This window comes from Drosophila obscura, unplaced genomic scaffold (genome assembly GCF_018151105.1).
Source record: "Drosophila obscura isolate BZ-5 IFL unplaced genomic scaffold, ASM1815110v1 contig_200, whole genome shotgun sequence".
Classification (NCBI taxonomy): domain Eukaryota; kingdom Metazoa; phylum Arthropoda; class Insecta; order Diptera; family Drosophilidae; genus Drosophila; species Drosophila obscura.
The window spans coordinates 2,697,317-2,715,948 of NW_024542791.1; the positions used below are offsets into that span (position 1 = coordinate 2,697,317).

The following is an 18,632-nucleotide window of genomic DNA, read 5'->3' on the forward strand; positions in this document are numbered from 1 at the left end:
CGATGAACCATCAGAGCCTCCTCAACAGAACATAAAGAAACGTCGAGCCCGCGGAGCCCGCGGACCCCGTTTAGCCCGTTTGCCCAATAAGAAAATCCAAAATTTGAACTGTCATATATTTTAATATTTAAATTAAATATTTGATTTAAACTATATTTAATAGATTTTCGTAGATAGTGGCAATTGTGCGAAAAAAATGTTTGCATTTAAATTTAAACATATTTCAGATTTAAATGAAATATTTGTGTATTCAAATTAAATGAGAGATTCAAATTAAATGACATTCATATTCTAAATATTAAATTCATTTCCAACAAATTATATATATTTTATTTCTTTTAAATTGTCTTATATATAAGATGCCCAGATAGTCTTTAAGCCAATATTTTATGCTGATTTTCACTTGTTTTCAAAGATGGAGGGACTGCAGAATACTTTCATACATTTTTGTATTTAAATATTGTATCCCACATTTCGTTTCCATTTTCAAATCAAACAACAAAACCAGGTCCGAAAAGCAGTCGTGCACTAAAACTTCTACAGCTTCAGAACACAAACCAAAAACATTTATTCAATACAAAACAAGTTGGAGTTGTAGAAACATCTCCAAAAAAAAACAAAATAAACAACTTCAGGTGACTAAAGGTATGTCGTAAAGAAATAAAAATAGAAATTTAAAATTAAATCAAATATTCCAGATGACTAAGAAATTGAGGTCAATGTTTACTTGGCGCAAGTCAAAACCCGAGCCAGCACCGGAAATGACGCTGTGGAACTACGCCGAAATGGTCGTAACTATGGCACAGGAGCACCGCACCACTCTAGAGCTGGGAGCAACTCTTCTGTTTTCGATGATGTTGCTCCTTATTTTAATTAAGGTGTTTATGCCCAGGCGAGCTCAACGTGCTCCTGCTCTTCCTGCTGTGCCGGAAGTCAACCATCGACTGTTGACTGATAAGCCACCAGAGCCTCCTTCACAGATCGTAGCTCCCTACCATCGATACAACTTGAGAAGCACCGTAAAACGTCGAGCCCGTTTAATTGAACAATAGGAAAACCCAAAATTTGAATTGTAATAATATTTTTTATATGGGTACCAAGACGCGAGCGACACAGAGTGAGTTCTTTCAAGTAAAATTCTACCTGTGGAATTTACTTATGCTAACTTTATTATTTCAGCATGAATCCCAACGAGACCATTGACATGATCCCGTTCCTACGCTTGCCTGGAATCGGTAGTATCATTTTCCGTTAACTTTTGAAAGCGATTTCTAAATTGTCCGAAAAGCGTCCCATTATATTTTGGTATATACACACATATGTACCTATTGAAATTAACTGTAGCTTGGATTATCACAGCATTGGATGAGGCTCATTCCTTGAGGTCCTTCAGTTGCAGTAGCTACACCCCAAACCCCACTAAAATCTGGAAATATTCAACATGGTCAGCTGTGTCCTTTGTATCGAATCAAATTTTATTAAATTTAAATTAGTTTTTACATTTAACATTTTTGAGTTTTGATCTCATTTTTAAAACACGCATATCCCATTACTAGACGAAAGCGTTCGACTATATTTTGTTGGGTTATTCAACTTCTTTGTTTTGGTATTTCTTTTGCTATTTATTTTCTTTAATAATTTTTTAACTTTGAAAGTTTTCCTGAGGTGTTTTATTTGGTTTGAGGCCAGGGCCAGTCGCTGCTCCTGTGATTCGTTTCCATAGTAAAGCGGCTTTACTTCCATTTAGATTAGAGAGCGTTTTTTTAATAGTTTATATTGGATTTTTATTAAATAAAATATTAACAATTCGGGGTTTTGTGGGCACTGAGCGGCCCAAGGGTTAGCTTTAGTTGGTGTTGCTTTTTGGCTCCTAAAATTTTTAGACTTTGACTTTAACAAAAAGTAAAGTTAATCAATATTAACATAATATGCAAAATGTTAATTGATTTATTTTACTGATCCTCGGGAGCCGGCAGCTTCTCCCAGGTGGGCTCCACGCCCCAAATCTCGCGTGCATACTCGGCGATGGTACGATCCGATGAGAATTTGCCACTGGACGCAATATTATGGATAGCCATCTCCAGCCATTTAGCTTGGTTCTGCACACGCACAGAGAGACAAATAGAGTTTAGAAAGAGAGTTACAGGCAAATTATTAGCTATGAATATTTACCTGGTAGGTCTTGGACACCAGATCCTGTGCCTTCAGGTACGCATCGAAATCGGCCAGCGAGTAGTAGTGATCGTATTTGAGCAGAATATCGGCAATGTTCTTGAACTCATTGGGATTGCCGGGGCTGAAGAAACCGCCCTGGATCTGATCGATCACCTGCTTGAGCTCAGCATTGGCATTGTAATAGTCGTAGGCATTGTAGCCCTTCTTCTTGAGGGCCTCCACCCCCTCGACGGTCATGCCAAAAATGAAAATGTTATCCATTCCCATCTCCTCGGCCATCTCCACATTGGCACCGTCCAGCGTGCCGATGGTGAGGGCGCCGTTCAGCTGGAACTTCATGTTGCCAGTGCCGGAGGCCTCTGTGCCGGCGGTAGAGATCTGCTCGGACAGATCCGCAGCGGGCATGATCTTCTCGGCGAGCGTCACGCGATAGTTCTCCAAATAGATGACCTTCAGCTTGTCTCCGACAATGGGATCGTTGTTCACAACATTGCCCACGGAACAGATCAGTTTGATGATCTGCTTGGCCACATAGTAGCCGGGTGCGGCCTTGCCACCGATCATGATGGTCCTCGGCGTGAAACTGGCTGTGGGATCCTTCTTGATGCGATTGTACAGGGTAATGATGTGCAGGCAGTTGAGCAGCTGGCGCTTGTACTCGTGGATGCGCTTCACCTGGATATCGAACATCGAAGAGGGATTGATCTTTACGCCATAGTCAGCCTCCAGTAAGGTGGCTAGCTTCAGCTTGTTCTCCTGCTTCACGCGTGCGATATTACGCTGGAAGTTGGGATCCTTGGCCCACTTCTTCAGGGCCACCAACTGATCCAGATGCACGGGCCACTCGTCACCGATCTTCTCGGCAATCAGATCGGACAGACCCGGATTGCACAGCAACAGCCAGCGGCGTGGCGTGATGCCATTGGTCTTGTTCTGGAACTTGCTGGGATCCATTTCGTAAAAGTCATGGAAGAGCGAATCCTTCAGGATCTGCGAGTGAATGGCAGCCACACCGTTGACAGCATGGGCAAAGACAGATGGGCCATATTGACGCGCTTATCGCCATCCTCCTCCACGAGCGACATGCGACGCATGCGATCCAGATCGGTGGGGAACTTCTTCTTCACATTCTCCATATGCAGGAAATTAATGTGATAGATGATCTGCAGATGACGGGGCAGAATCGACTCCAGCAGGGACACGGGCCAGCGCTCCAAAGCCTCGGGCAGCACCGTGTGATTGGTGTAGGCACAGGTGCGGGTGGTAATATCCCATGCCTTCTCCCAGGTCAGATGCTCCTCATCGATGAGGATGCGCATCAGCTCGGGTATGGCCAACGATGGATGGGTATCGTTCAGCTGGACTGCCACCTTATCGGGGAAGTGATCAAAGGAGTTGCGCACCGCCTCCCGGGAACCAAACTTCGAGGCCTTGTAGCGACGAATGATGTCCTGGAGAGTGGCGGCGCACATGAAGTACTCCTGCTTCAGACGCAGCTCCTTGCCCTCAAAGAAGTTGTCGTTGGGGTACAGCACACGCGAGATATTCTCGGCCAAATTACGATCCAGCACGGCCTGAATGTAGTCACCATCGTTGACTGTAATCCGAGAGATGAGAGATCACTCAATAGGAGTATGGGTGGGAGGGAATATCAGTATTTGATACTTACAGAACTTCAGGTTGAAGTCAATTGGGGCCTTGGCCGACCACAGACGCAGCGTGTTCACATGATTGTTGGCATAGCCGGGAATGGGATTGTCATAGGGCATGGCATACACCTTCTGGGTATCCACCCACTTCTTGCCCTCGGGCGTATCGATCACACGGCCATAAAAATGAACCGGCAGCATGAATTCGGGACGTGCCTTCTCCCATGGGTTGCCATAACGCAGCCAATCGTCGGGCGTCTCCACCTGCTCACCGTTCTGGATCTTTTGGGCAAAGATACCGTACTCATAACGGATGCCATAGCCATAAGCGGCCAGGCCCAGAGTAGCCATCGAGTCGAGGAAGCAGGCGGCCAAACGACCAAGACCACCATTGCCCAGACCGGCATCCTCCTCCATCTCCTCGAGATTCTCAATGTCCAGTCCAATCTGGTACATGGCCTCCTCGCACTCGCTCTGGATGCCCAGATTGATCATGGTGTTGGTGAGGGAGCGACCCATGTAGTACTCCAGCGAGAGGTAGTACACACGCTGAAAGAAATTAACAAGCGGATTGAAGGGATTATTAAATAAATTGGGACTGGGGAAAATATTTATAAAATACGTTTACAGGCATTAGCATTATTTAATACCAATTTCATAGTCTTTAAGCCAATTTTGTATTCTTATTTTCACTTGTTTTCAAAGATTGGCCATTTCATACTTTTTTATTTAAATATTGTATCCCACATTTCGTTTCCATTTTCAAATCAAAAAACAAAACCAGCTCCGAAAAGCAGTCGTGCACTTAAACTTCTACAGCTTCAGCGCACAAACCACAAAAACATTCATTCAAACAACACAACTCCAAGTAGAAACATCTCCCAAAAACACAAAATAAAGTACCTCAAGTGAAAAAAAATGGTATGTCGTAAAAAAATAAAAATTTAAAATTAAATCTAAATCAAAATTCAAAATTCCAGATTAATAAAATTAGTGCAATGTTTACTTGGGGCAAGTCAAACCCTGAGCCAGAACCGGAAACTTCGCTGTGGACTGTGGAGGTGCCGCTCCTCCTGCTTCGCCTGAAGTCAACCACGGACCGATGGCTGATGAACCATCAGATCCTCCACGCCTCCACGCCTCCTTAATTAAAATAAGGAGCACCATCATCGAGAACAGAACAATTGCTCCCAGCTCTAGAGTGGTACGGTGCTCCTGTGCCATAGCCACGACCATTTCAGCGATTTGCGTATTTTAAAAATGAGACCAAAACTCAAAAATGTTAAATGTAAAAACTAATTTAAATTTAATTAATAAAATTTGATTCGATACAAAGGACACAGCTGACGAAGTTGAATATTTCCAGATTTTAGTGGGGTTTGGGGTGTAGCTACTGCAACTGAAGGACTTCAAGGAATGAGCCTCATCCAATGCTGTGATAATCCAAGCTACAGTTAATTTCAATAGGTGAATGTGTGTATATACCAAAATATAATGGGACGCTTTTCGGACAATTTAGAAATCGCTTTCAAAAGTTAACGGAAAATGATACTACCGATTCCAGGCAAGCGTAGGAACGGGATCATGTCAATGGTCTCGTTGGGATTCATACTGAAATAAAAAAGTTAACATATGTAAATTCCACAGGTAGAATTTTACTTGAAAGAACTCACTCTGTGTCGCTCGCGTCTTGGTACCCATATAAAAAATATTATTACAATTCAAATTTTGGATTTTCCTATTGTTCAATTAAACGGGCTCGACGTTTTACGGTGCTTCTCAAGTTGTATCGATGATAGGGAGCTACGATCTGTGAAGGAGGCTCTGGTGGCTTATCAGTCAACAGTCGATGGTTGACTTCCGGCACAGCAGGAAGAGCAGGAGCACGTTGAGCTCGCCTGGGCATAAACACCTTAATTAAATAAGGAGCAACATCATCGAAAACAGAAGAGTTGCTCCCAGCTCTAGAGTGGTGCGGTGCTCCTGTGCCATAGTTACGACCATTTCGGCGTAGTTCCACAGCGTCATTTCCGGTGCTGGCTCGGGGTTTGACTTGCCCCCAGTAAGCATTGAACTCAATTTATTAATCATCTGGAATATTTGATTTAATTTTAAATTTCTATTTTTATTTCTTTACGACATACCTTTAGTCACCTGAAGTTGTTTATTTTGTTTTTTTTGGAGATGTTTCTACAACACCAACTTGTTTTGTATTGAATAAATGTTTTTGGTTTGTGTTCTGAAGCTGTAGAAGTTTTAGTGCACGACTGCTTTTCGGAGCTGGTTTTGTTTTTTGATTTGAAAATGGAAACAAAATGTGGGATACAATATTTAAATACAAAAATGTATGAAAGTATTCTGCAGTCCCTCCATCTTTGAAAACAAGTGAAAATCAGCATAAAATATTGGCTTAAAGACTATCTGGGCATCTTATATATAAGACAATTTAAAAGAAATAAAATATATATAATTTGTTGGAAATGAATTTAATATTTAGAATATGAATGTCATTTAATTTGAATCTCTCATTTAATTTGAATACACAAATATTTCATTTAAATCTGAAATATGTTTAAATTTAAATGCAAACATTTTTTTCGCACAATTGCCACTATCTACGAAAATCTATTAAATATAGTTTAAATCAAATATTTAATTTAAATATTAAAATATATGACAGTTCAAATTTTGGATTTGCTTATTGGGCAAACGGGCTAAACGGGCTCCGCGGGCTCCGCGGGCTCGACGTTTCTTTATGTTCTGTTGAGGAGGCTCTGATGGTTCATCGGGAGGAGCAGGAGCACGTTGAGCTTTCCTGGTCATGAACACCTTAATCAAAATATGGATCGATAACAGCACAATTGCTCCCAGTGCCATATCGTTGCGGTGCTCCTGTGCCATACCCATAGCCTGTGTCCACAGCGTCATTTCCGGTGCTGGCTCGGGGTTTGACTTGCCCCCAGTAAGCATTGAACTCAATTTATTAATCATCTGGAATATTTGATTTAATTTTAAATTTCTATTTTTATTTCTTTACGACATACCTTTAGTCACCTGAAGTTGTTTATTTTGTTTTTTTTGGAGATGTTTCTACAACTCCAACTTGTTTTGTATTGACTAACTGTTTCTGGCATGTGCTCTGAAGCTGTAGAAGTTTAAGTGCACGACTGCTTTTCGGAGCTGGTTTTGTTTTTTGATTTGAAAATGGAAAGGAAATGTGGGATCCATGTATGTAGGTATCACTTTTTAGCCAATGTTTAAATATTCTCTAGCATATACAAATCTGGTGTCACGGTGATTGTTTGAACTCCCCCCAAACAGCTCGACCAATTTTCGATGACATATTTTGACACTCGCAGAGAAACGACAACGCCAACAACTACATCGAGAATTTACAACCGCTTCGTTCCTCCGTCTCGCATTCGAGTACGAGCCAGATATTGAATATTCCGCTCATCCGAAAGTGCTGATTAAAGCTATGGGCTATGCCTCCGATTGCCAGATTTCGTTAAATAAAAGCTTCCCCTTTAAATTTTTTTTTGTACAGTATATTAGATTTTGTTTTAAAATAGTCGCCTAAGAAAATTGTAAATCATTTTATAATAAGTGGGTGTTGGTGATTGTTGGTTGAATAGACAATTCAGAAATAGTTTTAAAATTTAACAAAATGCATCAGAAGATCCGATTGATCCGATAATGGGGTAGATTAGTAGTTGACCCTCGAGGAGCGTGTTGACTTGATGGAGTACTGACGATCGTCGCCTCGCGAGCTACTCCCTCCACCCCCGCCTCGTTCTCTGTCAAACTTCTCATGTGAACGCTCTCGTGGCGATTTTTCCTGAAAAAAATAGGAAACATTAGTTAATCTATTATTTAGAGGATTAGTTAAAAGAACTCACTCTGTGTCGTTCGCGCTCACGCAAATCATCATCGCCATTTTGTGCTAAAATCGTTGATTGAAAATCGTATGTCTTGAAATCTTGATTGGGTATAGTCCTCACCTTCGCGCCGTCGCTTGTGATCGGCACTGTTGGACTCCTCAACGCGGTCCCGCTTGCGTCCCAGCTTGCGATCCTTGCGCGCATCCCGTTCCTCATCAGATAGCTTGTCCTTGTTGCGCTCTTTGGTTTTGAGACCACGCGCCTTCTTCACGCTGTCGACGAGCTCCTCAACCTTCTGCAATGGCCATATGATTAATAAGAATAGGCATCCACAACGCATCCACGAGATATATGAGTGTGTGTCTGTGTAACTAAGTATGTGTGTGTGTGTGTGTCTCTCTCTGCAGTGACAGAAAGTCTCTTGTGTGTGGTCGTGTCTTGGTCTGGATTTGGATTCCTACGATAGGTATGGTTATATATACATGGGTGTACAAGTATCATTGTCCGCCGCCCTCATCTCGCGATCATCACTTACCCGTGGCACGGTCGCAACATCGAATGAATTAACAACTAAACTGCAGTCAGGTGCAGGTACACAGGTACAGGTATCGCTAGGCACAGGCTAGCAGTGTCAGAACAATTGCAATGCAAGGCCGAATCAGTATCCACGAGGATGGAGAGGTTCGTGTTCCCACGAATTTGTTTTAACAGCAAATTGGGTCAGACGATTGTTAAACGTGCCTCCCGAAAAACAGAGTCAACAGATGTGCTATGACTCTAGAGTTGACAGAAGCTACCAGCCTCCGGATCCCCGAAGAGTGTGTCAATAGATGCTATGACTCACTAGGTCCACGAAGAGAAAGAGCGAGTTGACAGATGCTACGAAGCTTCAAGTAGATATAGTCCAGATGCAGGCACAATGGAAGCCATTGAAGAGGTAAATAAATGGCACCTCCAATGAATGATTGGATTGCGTTTCAGATTCAGCTTTAGGTTGTGAAGCGGAATATGTGACCGCCATTTTAGAGAGCAGTGGTTCCTCTCTGCGCACGACGAATCCAGATATTTTAACTCGATCGGACAACTCATTTTCCAGCTTTCAGGTTCCAGTTGTGTTTCCGCTCAGCAGGATTCAGCTCAGAATTTATTTCTGTTCGATTTTGCAGTTGTTCCAGAAGATGGGACCTGATTCCAGTTGATCTTCTGATTGGCACGGATGAGGAGGAAGATAATGCAGCTTTCTCTTCTCTTTGCAGGAAGTCCAGTTGTTACTTTTGGTACTTTGTAACGAATCCGATTAATTCAGTGTGCAGCTCGTATCCATTTCGTTCGCTCGTCTTCGGCTTCTATGGGTACTCCTTAGCTCCGTTTGAAATGTAGATTGGAAACGCATATTAAAAGCTTTGCGTTTTTTCCCTGCAGATGGAATTCACTTCTTTGACGACAGTTTCTCCGAGGTTCTTCCTTCTTGTGTAGCGTTGTCCTTCACAGCTTCATTTCCATTGAACGTCTTTGATGATGGGATCGCAGATCACGATGTTTGCATTCAATTCCAAACAGTATTTGTAGTATTTTTTTTTTTGGAATGATTGAAGTAATAAATTTGGAATTTCTCCAATTAAAATTGTAAATTTAGGTTTGGGCTTTCGCTAGCAGTGACATCGGTGGTTGTGTTGTAGCGCATTTTGTAGTTTTATCCAGAATTGTTCCAGATTTAATATTCATTTTTCCATCTCCCTGAATGTCTTAATGGGTTTGATTTTGTTTGTGTCTGGTTGAAGACGATGGCTGGATGATTTTCGCTTGATTAAAGACTTCTTCTGGGCTTCTTTTTACAGCGTTTCTTGGATTGTGGCTTGGTTTGCGATTCGTTGGTTTCGTTCGTTGTAGCAGATTTCGTTTCTGATGATTTTGTTGATTTTTTTTGATGATTTCGTTGTTTTTTTGTTTGTTTGTTGTTGTTTGTGTTATTTTTGGCAGTAAAAGTTTGCTTTCCTTATGATTTTTAATCATCTTCCTAAAGTTGCACTTCCTCTGGCCTCAAATTTTGTCATCTTTTGTGGTCCCAATTGTGTCGTCGTCGGTGTGTTATCGACAGGCGCCTTAGAAACTTCCAGTGGTCCATGGGATTTACAGATTTACAGTCTTAAATCGTAAACTACTAAAACTATTTAACAACTATACAATACAACTATAAAATGAGCTATACAAAATACTATCAAATTTCATTCAATGAAATTCTTTCAAGGGCTTGCATTGATCAGCATGATATATCCTCCATTTGAGAGTCCAGAAGTGATTTTTTTTTTTTTTTTTGTGGGTTATTTTTTGTTTGTGTTCCTCAACTTCCGCGAGATTGGGTAGGTGTTCGAGAGAGATGATGTTTTTTGGTTGGTTGATGGATGGCCTGCCCCCCAAAAAATCTCTCTCGTGCGCAGTCTGCTCCAGATATTGGTCGTCATCGTAGATTTTTTGTTGTATTTTTTGTTGTTGTTGTTGTTGTCTTATCGTACTTATGTCTGCAACCATATGGTACTAACCTTTGAACTGCTCGACGATGATTCCAATTTACGACGCTTTGAATCTGCATGGTGAAAAATTACAGCAAATAAGAAATTATTTCATATCTGATTACAAGGATATTGCACTAGGAACAAATTTAAATTAAATTTTCGTTCGATGCTTTAGGTCCCTCCTTATAGTCTTTGGTTCGTCTTACCTTTTTCGTAATCAATGGCCTCCAGGCTGCGTCTGTGTTGCATGGATCCATTGCTCTCATTGGAAACAGAGCTCAAATCACGATCTCGATGTCGCCCCTCGTACTCGTCAAACTGCCGATGCTCATTGGTGCTGGCCACCAGATCCACCGTCTCCAGGCCCTCGTGTCGATGGCGCTCTTCACGTCGCGATGTCTTCTCACGCTTCTGATTGCGTTGGGCGGCAGCCGCCTCCAGTTCTTCCTGACGCTGGGCACGCTCTCGGGCACGCTGATTCAGCTCTGCTTCGGTGCGCTCCTTGGTGCGACTGTTGTTCTCCCGGGAGCTGCGATGGCTGCTGGTGAGGCTGCTGTGCCGTTGCTCGTGTTCGCGTTCACGTTCCACTTCACGACTGCGTCGATCGCTTAGGCTGCTGCCATTGCTGGCAGCCTGGAACTGCTGCTGCTGCTCCTGCTGCAGTTCGTCCTTGATGCTGCGGGAGTGTGACTCTCTGGGTGCTGGCAGCTCTCGCTGTTTGCTCTCACGTTCATTTGTAGACGGCGCTGAGTTGGTGGTGCCCGATGATGGCGCCCTCGGATCGGTGGGTTTCGAGTCGTTGCGCGTGTTAGAAGCTGCAAAGCAATAATTAATTGGTTATTTTTCTTACTGTAGACATTCCTGGCTATATTATTACATGGTTTTCCGTCACGTTCTTTGCTGGAGGTTGCATTTTGCTCGCTGTAGAAGGATGCAGCACTACCCACTGCCTTGATGATCGAGGGCGAGGCAGGACTTTGAGCTACCACCTTATCCGTGGCCAACACTTTGATGCTGGGACCAGCACCAGTGCCCGGCGCCTCCGGTTCCTGCGACTCTTTAGTGGGCAACCGTTCGGGCAACTGATGAAAGTCGCTCTCCTTGAACATATTCGGTGTCTTGAGCTTCAGTTTGCCTATGTAACTGGAGGCTATGACATACAGATCGGGCCGTTTGGTCTTCTCCTCCTCGCGCACTTTGTCCACCTTGCGTTCGATAATCTGCGCCAGTTTGGCCAGCACGGGATAGTGTGGCAGTATACGCATGAGTATGATCAATGCATTGCGTATCTGCATAAAGTCCTTCGAGTCTAGACAAAAGACAATGGCCTTGGTGATCTTATAGTGCCACTTGTGGCACACATGTCTGTAGTTCTCATAGCCCACATGATCGTTGGCCTCTGAGAATTGATTGCTGACACGAAATTTGGTGACAAAGCCTGGATAGTTGGCACACTCCTTGTTGAAGACGGCCTGATCGGCATGCCAGCGCATCACAGTCTCCAGCATGGCGCACAGAAAGCGGCCATAGCGTGTGGCCTCACCCTCCGTGCAAGAGGTCACCGAGTAGGTAATGTCACAGAAGATCTAACCAGAAAAACAAAGCAAAAATCAAAGCTGTATACTGCTGGCAGGCAGCCCTAAAACTTACCCGATCGTAGCAGAGTAAGGTGGAAAAATTCGCCGTCTTTAGATTGTGTATGGTGTGCACAAACTTGGCGCAATAGAGCGCATCGAGGGCAGTGAAAGTGCAGCGCGGAAACAGGCACAGCTGCAGAAACTGTGTTATGGTATCGTTCTTGGCCGACTTGGCCGAACGCAGCAGGAACCAGCTGTCCCTTTGCTCCTGCAAACGCTGCTGTATCTTATCGACATGCTCGTGCTGTTTCTTGCGCTCATCATTTAGCTTCTCCATCAGAGCTATGTAACGCTCTTGTTCTTTCTTGTTCTTCGACTGATTGGAGTCCTTGCCGTCGGCTGCTTGTTGCGCCAATTGCTTGAGTTTGCCAATCTCACGCTGATAGCTGTCATTTGGCACATGCAGATCGTACATGCTCAGGCTCCAGAAGGTCACCAAAAACTGTGGACTTATGTCCTCCCAGACCTTGGCACTGTGCAGCGGTCGCACCGATTCCACAATGGGATTCATGATCAGTGTTGTCGCCTCCAGATATTTTTGCAGCTTTTGTGTGGTGGTCAGCTTTTTGGCATTGGGATCGGATTTGCGCAATTGATCGTACTTTTGCTAAGGGCAAACAAAAGAGAGAGAGGGGATTAGGGGGGTACACCTTAAACGAGTCTATTGCTGCACTTACATTAATCTGATGCGTGAACATGGGTCTAGCCAGAAAGAATGCCACATCCGTGTTGATGTGATACTCCCTCAGCATCGTTATAATCGATGGCAGTCGTTCCACGTACTCATCCACCGAATAGGTGGAGCCCAGAAAGGTGCCAAATTGCACCAAGGTATCCTGGCACTGATCGTATAGATTCCCCACCAGCTTCAGATGGCTATGCGCCGCCGTTTCACGATAGATCACACAATGCTTTTGCTGTGCCATCAGCAGACAAATGGCCACGGCCAGATCATTGTTGGCCAGCGCCTCCTTCAAACGATTCGATGACTTTTTCGTATTCCTCACTTGACTGAAGTAGCCGGCCTCGCCGCGCAGCTGTTCGCCCCCGCACATGGCCTGCAGCTGTTCGTTGGTCATCTCCTCGCAGGACTCCACGCCAGCCATTTTGTGCACAATTTCGCGTAGTATCAGAAGATCCAAGCTCTTCTGTGACTTCAATTGATTTGCCACATACTGCAGCAGGCCGCTCAGCTCAATGCTGTATTTCTTGTAGATGGTGCCACAAAACGAGGCCAGACTTTGCAGCCACAGGGAGAGCGAAGTGCCATCGTCCTTAAACCGGCCACGACCCGTCAGCGTCAGCGATTCAATGATGCAATAGCCCAGGCAATCAAAGGAGAGGGATGTCAGGAACTTCAGCATGTCACAGACAGGCGCAATGAGGTTGTCGTACATTTGAATTTGCAGGAGAACCTATTAAAGAAACAAAACAAAACAAAAAAGGGTTTAAAATATGTAAATTTTAAAGATAAAACTTAAACCAAAGGCACCATGCATGAGGCACAAAAAAATCGTTGTTGCTGATGCATTATGCTTGGTGTTTTATAGTCTTTTGCTTGTACTTACATAATCAAACAGCAGTCCCGGAGCACAGTGACAGTACTTGCCCACCAATCGACCCAATTGCTTGACATTTTCCTTGCTGACGCGCTTCATCAGTCCCTTGATGTCGCGCATGGCCAAGCCGCTGCGTCGTATCAGATTCGGATGCAGCTGATAGCTATCGTTCTTCCAGCGAGCATACAAACTGTAGCGAAAATGATACGGGAAATACTTGAGCACAGCCCAAATCTCCTCGGACATGGAACAATTATTGTCCAAATACAACAGCGATGGCAGTATGCAGGCGTCCATGCAGGACATAATGTCGTAGTAGTGTTTCTCCGCATCTGAATTAGGCGGCGGTCCATTCATGCTGTCCACACCCATCTCCACAATGAGTTTGCTCATGATTCGAATCAGTTTGTACATCAGCACCGTGTCACAGTGCATGGCAGGGCCCAACACATTGGCCATGGGCCACGTATACTTGCGCAGATCAACAAATTCGCGAGCCTGCATCTTGGCCACCAGCTTGGCATCATCGTACAAACGACTGCGACTCTGTTTGCGTCCGGCTGGGGCCTTAAAGCATTTCTTATAGTAGACATGCTCCACCGACAAGTGAATCAGCTCGACAATGGCACGGGCAATGGGCTCCTGAATGACCACCGATTGTTCTGGCAGTTTTTGTATGATTCTGTGGGCATTCTCCCAGTCTCCCACCTTGAGAAGAGCCTCGCAGAGGCCAAACTTTTGGTTTACGTTGTACTTTTCCTCATCGAACCGCTTGACGGCTGGCGGCGGCGGTGGTGGCTCTTTATCGTCTTCCTTTTTGTTGGTGGAGATCAGATTCAGTTTGCGCACCATTTCACGGGCATCGGCGAGCTCGTGCTCCCAATTGGCTTTGATCGAACCATCGTTGGGGGTCAGCCAAACGTACACATCGTTCAGTTCAATGACCTCGTGCTTCAGCAGCAGGGCGCACACATGGTACAGAGATCGTGGCGTGCGCGAGTCCTTAAAGTGGCAGAACTTGTAGCCCAGCACCTCACAAATAATGGCACCCGTGGGCATATAGCTGCGCAGCAGGGGTATAAACAGATGCCAGCGATCCGGTCGTGTTTCAAACGATTCAATTATGATGTCCAGCACGCGATTGGGATCCAGATTAAAGCAACCTTTGGATTGGATGACAAAGATTTCTAGCACAATTTGCACAAACAAATGGATGTCTACACCTACCTATCAGCGACTTCATAATGTCCATGATGCTCTCGGGTGTGGTGCTCTCCTCAAAGTCCTGATTCAGCTCGGTTATAAGCTTGGCAAAGCCTTCGCTTTCCTCGCGGAATAGATTAAAGCGACGCTGCTTATAGCTGTGGCACACAGAAAAATATAAAGTAAAGTACTTTTATCTCCGATTAAACACCTTTTGCTGTTTACTTACTACAACTTGGTTTTGACCTTGATGAACTTGGAGTAGAAACTCTTGTTCTTCACAATTCCCACCTCCTGCAGCGTGTCAATCTCCAGGCGCTCTTTGAGCAAACTCTCTGGCACCACCTTGTCCATATCCTTGACGAGCTGCACAAAGCCATGACGCTCCTCGTGCAGGCCCTCCGTCATAAGGGACGTTTCGCTGTCCAAAATATTAACCACATCCACAATGAGACTAGGGAAATCCTTATGTATGGCCTGGAAGATGATTAAAATGTAATTGCTGATTCCTTATACATGCATTCATGGTTTAGCTTACCACAACTTCTATGAGCAGATGCAGAACAAGATCCTTCTTGTGGGTGAAGCGTAGTGCCTGCCAAAGCAGCTCGTATATGGCATTCGAGACGCCCTGCTTGAAGACGCCATTCCGATCGTAGACGGGACTGTCGGCACTTTCCTGCAGCTGTTGTTTGAGGTATTTCAAACTAAAACGAAATGTTCAATATGCAGGCTACAGTAAAACGGCGAAGACACTTCATCATCATCATCATTCAGCAGCCGACCCAACAGCAATTGCATTAAAAACGCGCGCGTGGATTATGTGTGCTGCCCTGCATGGATGTATCTATCTATCGTGGGAGAGGAGTTGGCTTTAAACACGTACAATTCACTTCTGCCGGCCTTGTCGAAATGCTTAAATATATCTGGATTCAGGACATTGCCTGTGCCGGACCCTCCATTTGTATCGGACGCCGTCGTTGGTGCAGCCGCCGCTACCTCCATTGCCGTCGTCGTCGCACTGCTGCCATCGTTCTCCGTCACGCTGTGACTCTTCGACAATTTCTTCAGGCGCCGCATAAAAACTGTTTTTTGTTACACGCAGTCAATGTGCTGCTCGGGGCTTTTTACACAATTATTTCGTTTTACTTTTGATATTTTTATAAATTTTCACACTTTTCATTCACCGTCGCTAGTGATGTGTGTGTGATCATCGATTGTCAGCTATCGATATGTACGTTAGTCGCATGGCCTACTATGTGCAGTTCGAACTGGAACGTTCTGGAAATGAAACAGAACAGCAATAAACATTCCAGTTTTTAGGGCCGTTATGCACTTCGGGTTTACGGAGAAACTCTATAATTTCCAGTATTTTCTATTTGCTTTTCTTAATAATTGATTATTTAAATCATAAATAAAATTATTTATTTATTAAAAAAATGGTTATCGTGGCAGACAGTGCTGCTCGGCTTCAAATACATATTTGCCATGAGAAGTTGCCATCATAAAAAACCAAATCCAAAAATGCGTAACTAAAATATTGTGAGTCGCGGTATTAATGGTGTTATGACTTTAGACTTTGCTAATAGGCACATGACATAGGACTTAGACAATTTTGCTGCGTAGAGATGGATATCACTAGAGACATTATTGTTCGTAGCCGTCTCTAGACACGTCTAATGGCTTTTTCGATCAATTCTGCCGCATCGCTGCTCCCAGCTCAACTGGACAGCCAGCTGGACGCATATAGTTCTCTCGCTCTGACTGCAGACATTTGCCATAAAGCCAGTTCCGCCAGTGTGCAACTGCTTAACTGGCTTAACTGCAGTTGGAAATATAGAGATAGCTTTAAGGGAAATGCCTGTAGTCGGCGGAGTTGGGCTTCCAGTTGAGCTGGAAGCAGCGCTGCGGCAAAAGCTATCGATTTTTGTACTTTTCAGAGACAGTTTTGCTGGCTGCGTTAGCTGGAAAACATCTTCAAACAGACTCTGGCTTTACCATTCTCAAAATATTTCCGATTTACTTTAAAAACGGAAAGTTAGGCGCACCCGCATTCTCAAACGAAAATCGTTTTCGTTGCCGTTTTGAAAACGAAACAAAAAAAACCAAAAATGATGCAAAAAGATAAAAATAGATGACTTATTGATGCATTAACATGAATGTGAAAACATTACCAGTGCAATAAAGCTTGTGCCCTTTTTATTTAAACCAACCTCAGAATTAAATCTGAAAAAATTGGTCAGGGCAACAACAAACACTGAATTCCTCCGAACAGCTGTGGCAGCCCGATTTGGTTATCGATAAATCTCTGTTAAACATAATAGAGGGCTTTTTGTATGAGCTGCCACTAGCGCGTGTGTATAACAGCAGTACATTTTGCGCTTAACAATACAGCAGGAAATAAACCACACGTTTGCGAATGTCGGAGGGACATGAAATTAAAAGTGTGACCTCACCTCTTGGCTGAAAACGTTAAACGCAAAATTAAGTGAAAGCCGGAGTCTCACTGATTAATTGGGTTGGTTTATAACCGAAGGGGGGTTGAGGTAGTACAGGCAAAGCAGGCCGCGCAGCTTAATCTGGCAGGCCCCGGCCTTTCCCTTCATTTATCCTCTTTCTGCCTAAGAAAATATTTCATTCGCATTTAAAAATTGTATGTTTCCATACCACTTATTCCACTACACCTGTCTCTCTCTCTCTCTCTTTCCGCACCAACGAATCATCATCACGCTCACTCCACCAGGGAGCGCACACTGGGCGTGGAAAAGAGAGTGGGTGAGAGCATAGCTATGATCTGAAATTCTGTAGTCTGGTAGATATAATTTTTATGTAATTCTGCATTTTCGGTTTTATTGAATCTTCATTTATTGGTGCCACAGATTTTCGTAGATGCACATCTGCTGACAAAGTATAAATATAATTATGGCGTTGGAAATGCTTCCATCCGAGTGTCCAGTCTAATATACCCCTATATGCTCTGAGTACCATGCACGAAAAATGCAAAATTTGCATTTTTCGTAATCGACATTTCTGTTTAGCCTTCGTTAACACATTTTTAGATCGATATAAAGAAATGGAGCTAGTCATTTGATCTGAAAAATGATCAAATTACTCTCGCGGAAGTTTACTTTTTTTATACCGAATGTGAGTATAGAGGAATATCAAGTAATCGCAAATCTCACTATGAACATATGTATATATGTAGGTATGTACATATGTATGTACAGAACCATAAAGAAGCGTTTCCGATTCCACACGTTGCTGACTTTATATCTCTGTCTCTCTTCCAGGGTGTCTTAGCAGTAAAAGGTTGGCACTCGAGCGCAACTTCCTCTCACTCTCTATTCCAGTGTGTCTTTGCAGCTCGCCACATTCGGCAATTTTTCGGCAAAATTGTTTTTTCTTGATGACTCTCATTTTTGATTGAAATTGGGTATAGTTTTGCCCTTTTTTCGTATTCTACTACATAGATAATAATAAAGATAATATTTGTGGCGTTTTCCCCATTTTTTGACTGATTTTATGTGGCCGTAAAGGGTGACTTTTCATGCAAACCACTTCCATCTTTCTCTCTCTCTCGCTCCATCTCTCTCCACCGCTAGCTCTCTCGACGTGAAACACGTTCTCGCAGAACTACTCCCTTCCCTTTCTCGTCTACACACCTGGGATTAGCGTGTTTTTCACAAGTACTTACATAAGTATGTACACGTATGTACATGTATTTACCAGGGTATCTTAATGTCGAGACCCATGTGCCTCGACAAAAAATAGTTTTTATTGCACAAAGGAAACCCCCATATCGTATTCAAGCCCATTGTTATATTAATAAGAGCAAAAACTGCTGGTTGGCTATTGTGAAAATGATCAAATGAATTTATTGCTTAACTATTTAAATAAACTTTATCAGAATTAAGTACACCCATTTTCTTGTTGAATATTGATGGATAGTTAGTAGGATGCCCTATCGAAACAACACGATTGTTTTTGGGGGGTGGGCTATGACCTCTGCAACCTT

General features: G+C 43.6%; 2 protein-coding genes and 2 long non-coding RNA genes across 4 annotated transcripts; 1 reads left to right on the forward strand and 3 right to left on the reverse strand.

Moving 5' to 3' along the window:
- Positions 1–544: 544 nt before the first annotated feature.
- Positions 545–1,506, forward strand: LOC121404440. Its single transcript, XR_005967991.1, has 3 exons — positions 545–645; positions 699–1,117; positions 1,180–1,506. It is a non-coding gene; the product is annotated as an uncharacterized LOC121404440 (long non-coding RNA).
- Positions 1,507–1,758: 252 nt separating this feature from the next.
- On the reverse strand, positions 1,759–5,060 carry LOC121403807 (glycogen phosphorylase-like). The gene is given in 5 exon segments (XM_041593835.1): positions 1,759–2,099; positions 2,173–3,203; positions 3,206–3,772; positions 3,845–4,438; positions 4,847–5,060. Coding segments are annotated over 5 exon segments (2,553 nt in total). The 3' UTR covers positions 1,759–1,952.
- A 125-nt stretch (positions 5,061–5,185) lies between these two features.
- LOC111077042 lies at positions 5,186–6,010 on the reverse strand. Its single transcript, XR_005967976.1, has 4 exons — positions 5,969–6,010; positions 5,498–5,915; positions 5,310–5,435; positions 5,186–5,257 (listed from the first exon to the last, which is right to left on the reverse strand). It is a non-coding gene; the product is annotated as an uncharacterized LOC111077042 (long non-coding RNA).
- A 1,353-nt stretch (positions 6,011–7,363) lies between these two features.
- Positions 7,364–15,818, reverse strand: LOC111077012 (THO complex subunit 2). Its single transcript, XM_022371115.2, has 13 exons — positions 15,504–15,818; positions 15,156–15,324; positions 14,847–15,094; positions 14,642–14,775; positions 13,424–14,577; positions 12,533–13,270; positions 11,869–12,462; positions 11,096–11,804; positions 10,425–11,033; positions 10,246–10,289; positions 7,826–8,000; positions 7,724–7,767; positions 7,364–7,662 (listed from the first exon to the last, which is right to left on the reverse strand). The coding sequence occupies exons 1-13, from the start codon at positions 15,695–15,697 to the stop codon at positions 7,531–7,533; spliced, it is 4,944 nt and encodes a 1,647-aa protein (XP_022226807.2). The 5' UTR covers positions 15,698–15,818; the 3' UTR covers positions 7,364–7,530.
- Positions 15,819–18,632: the final 2,814 nt, after the last annotated feature.

What these genes read in the sequence shown, in the direction of transcription:
- LOC111077012 (XM_022371115.2), bottom strand. Translation starts at nt 15,697, where the DNA reads ATGCGGCGCCTGAAGAAATTGTCGAAGAGTCACAGCGTGACGGAGAAC. An exon ending in AAGGTCAAAACCAAGTTGTA is followed by an intron (nt 14,776 to 14,846) that starts GTAAGTAAACAG and finishes TGTGTGCCACAG; the next exon opens with CTATAAGCAGCGTCGCTTTA. An exon ending in CCTTACTCTGCTACGATCGG is followed by an intron (nt 11,805 to 11,868) that starts GTAAGTTTTAGG and finishes TTTTCTGGTTAG; the next exon opens with ATCTTCTGTGACATTACCTA.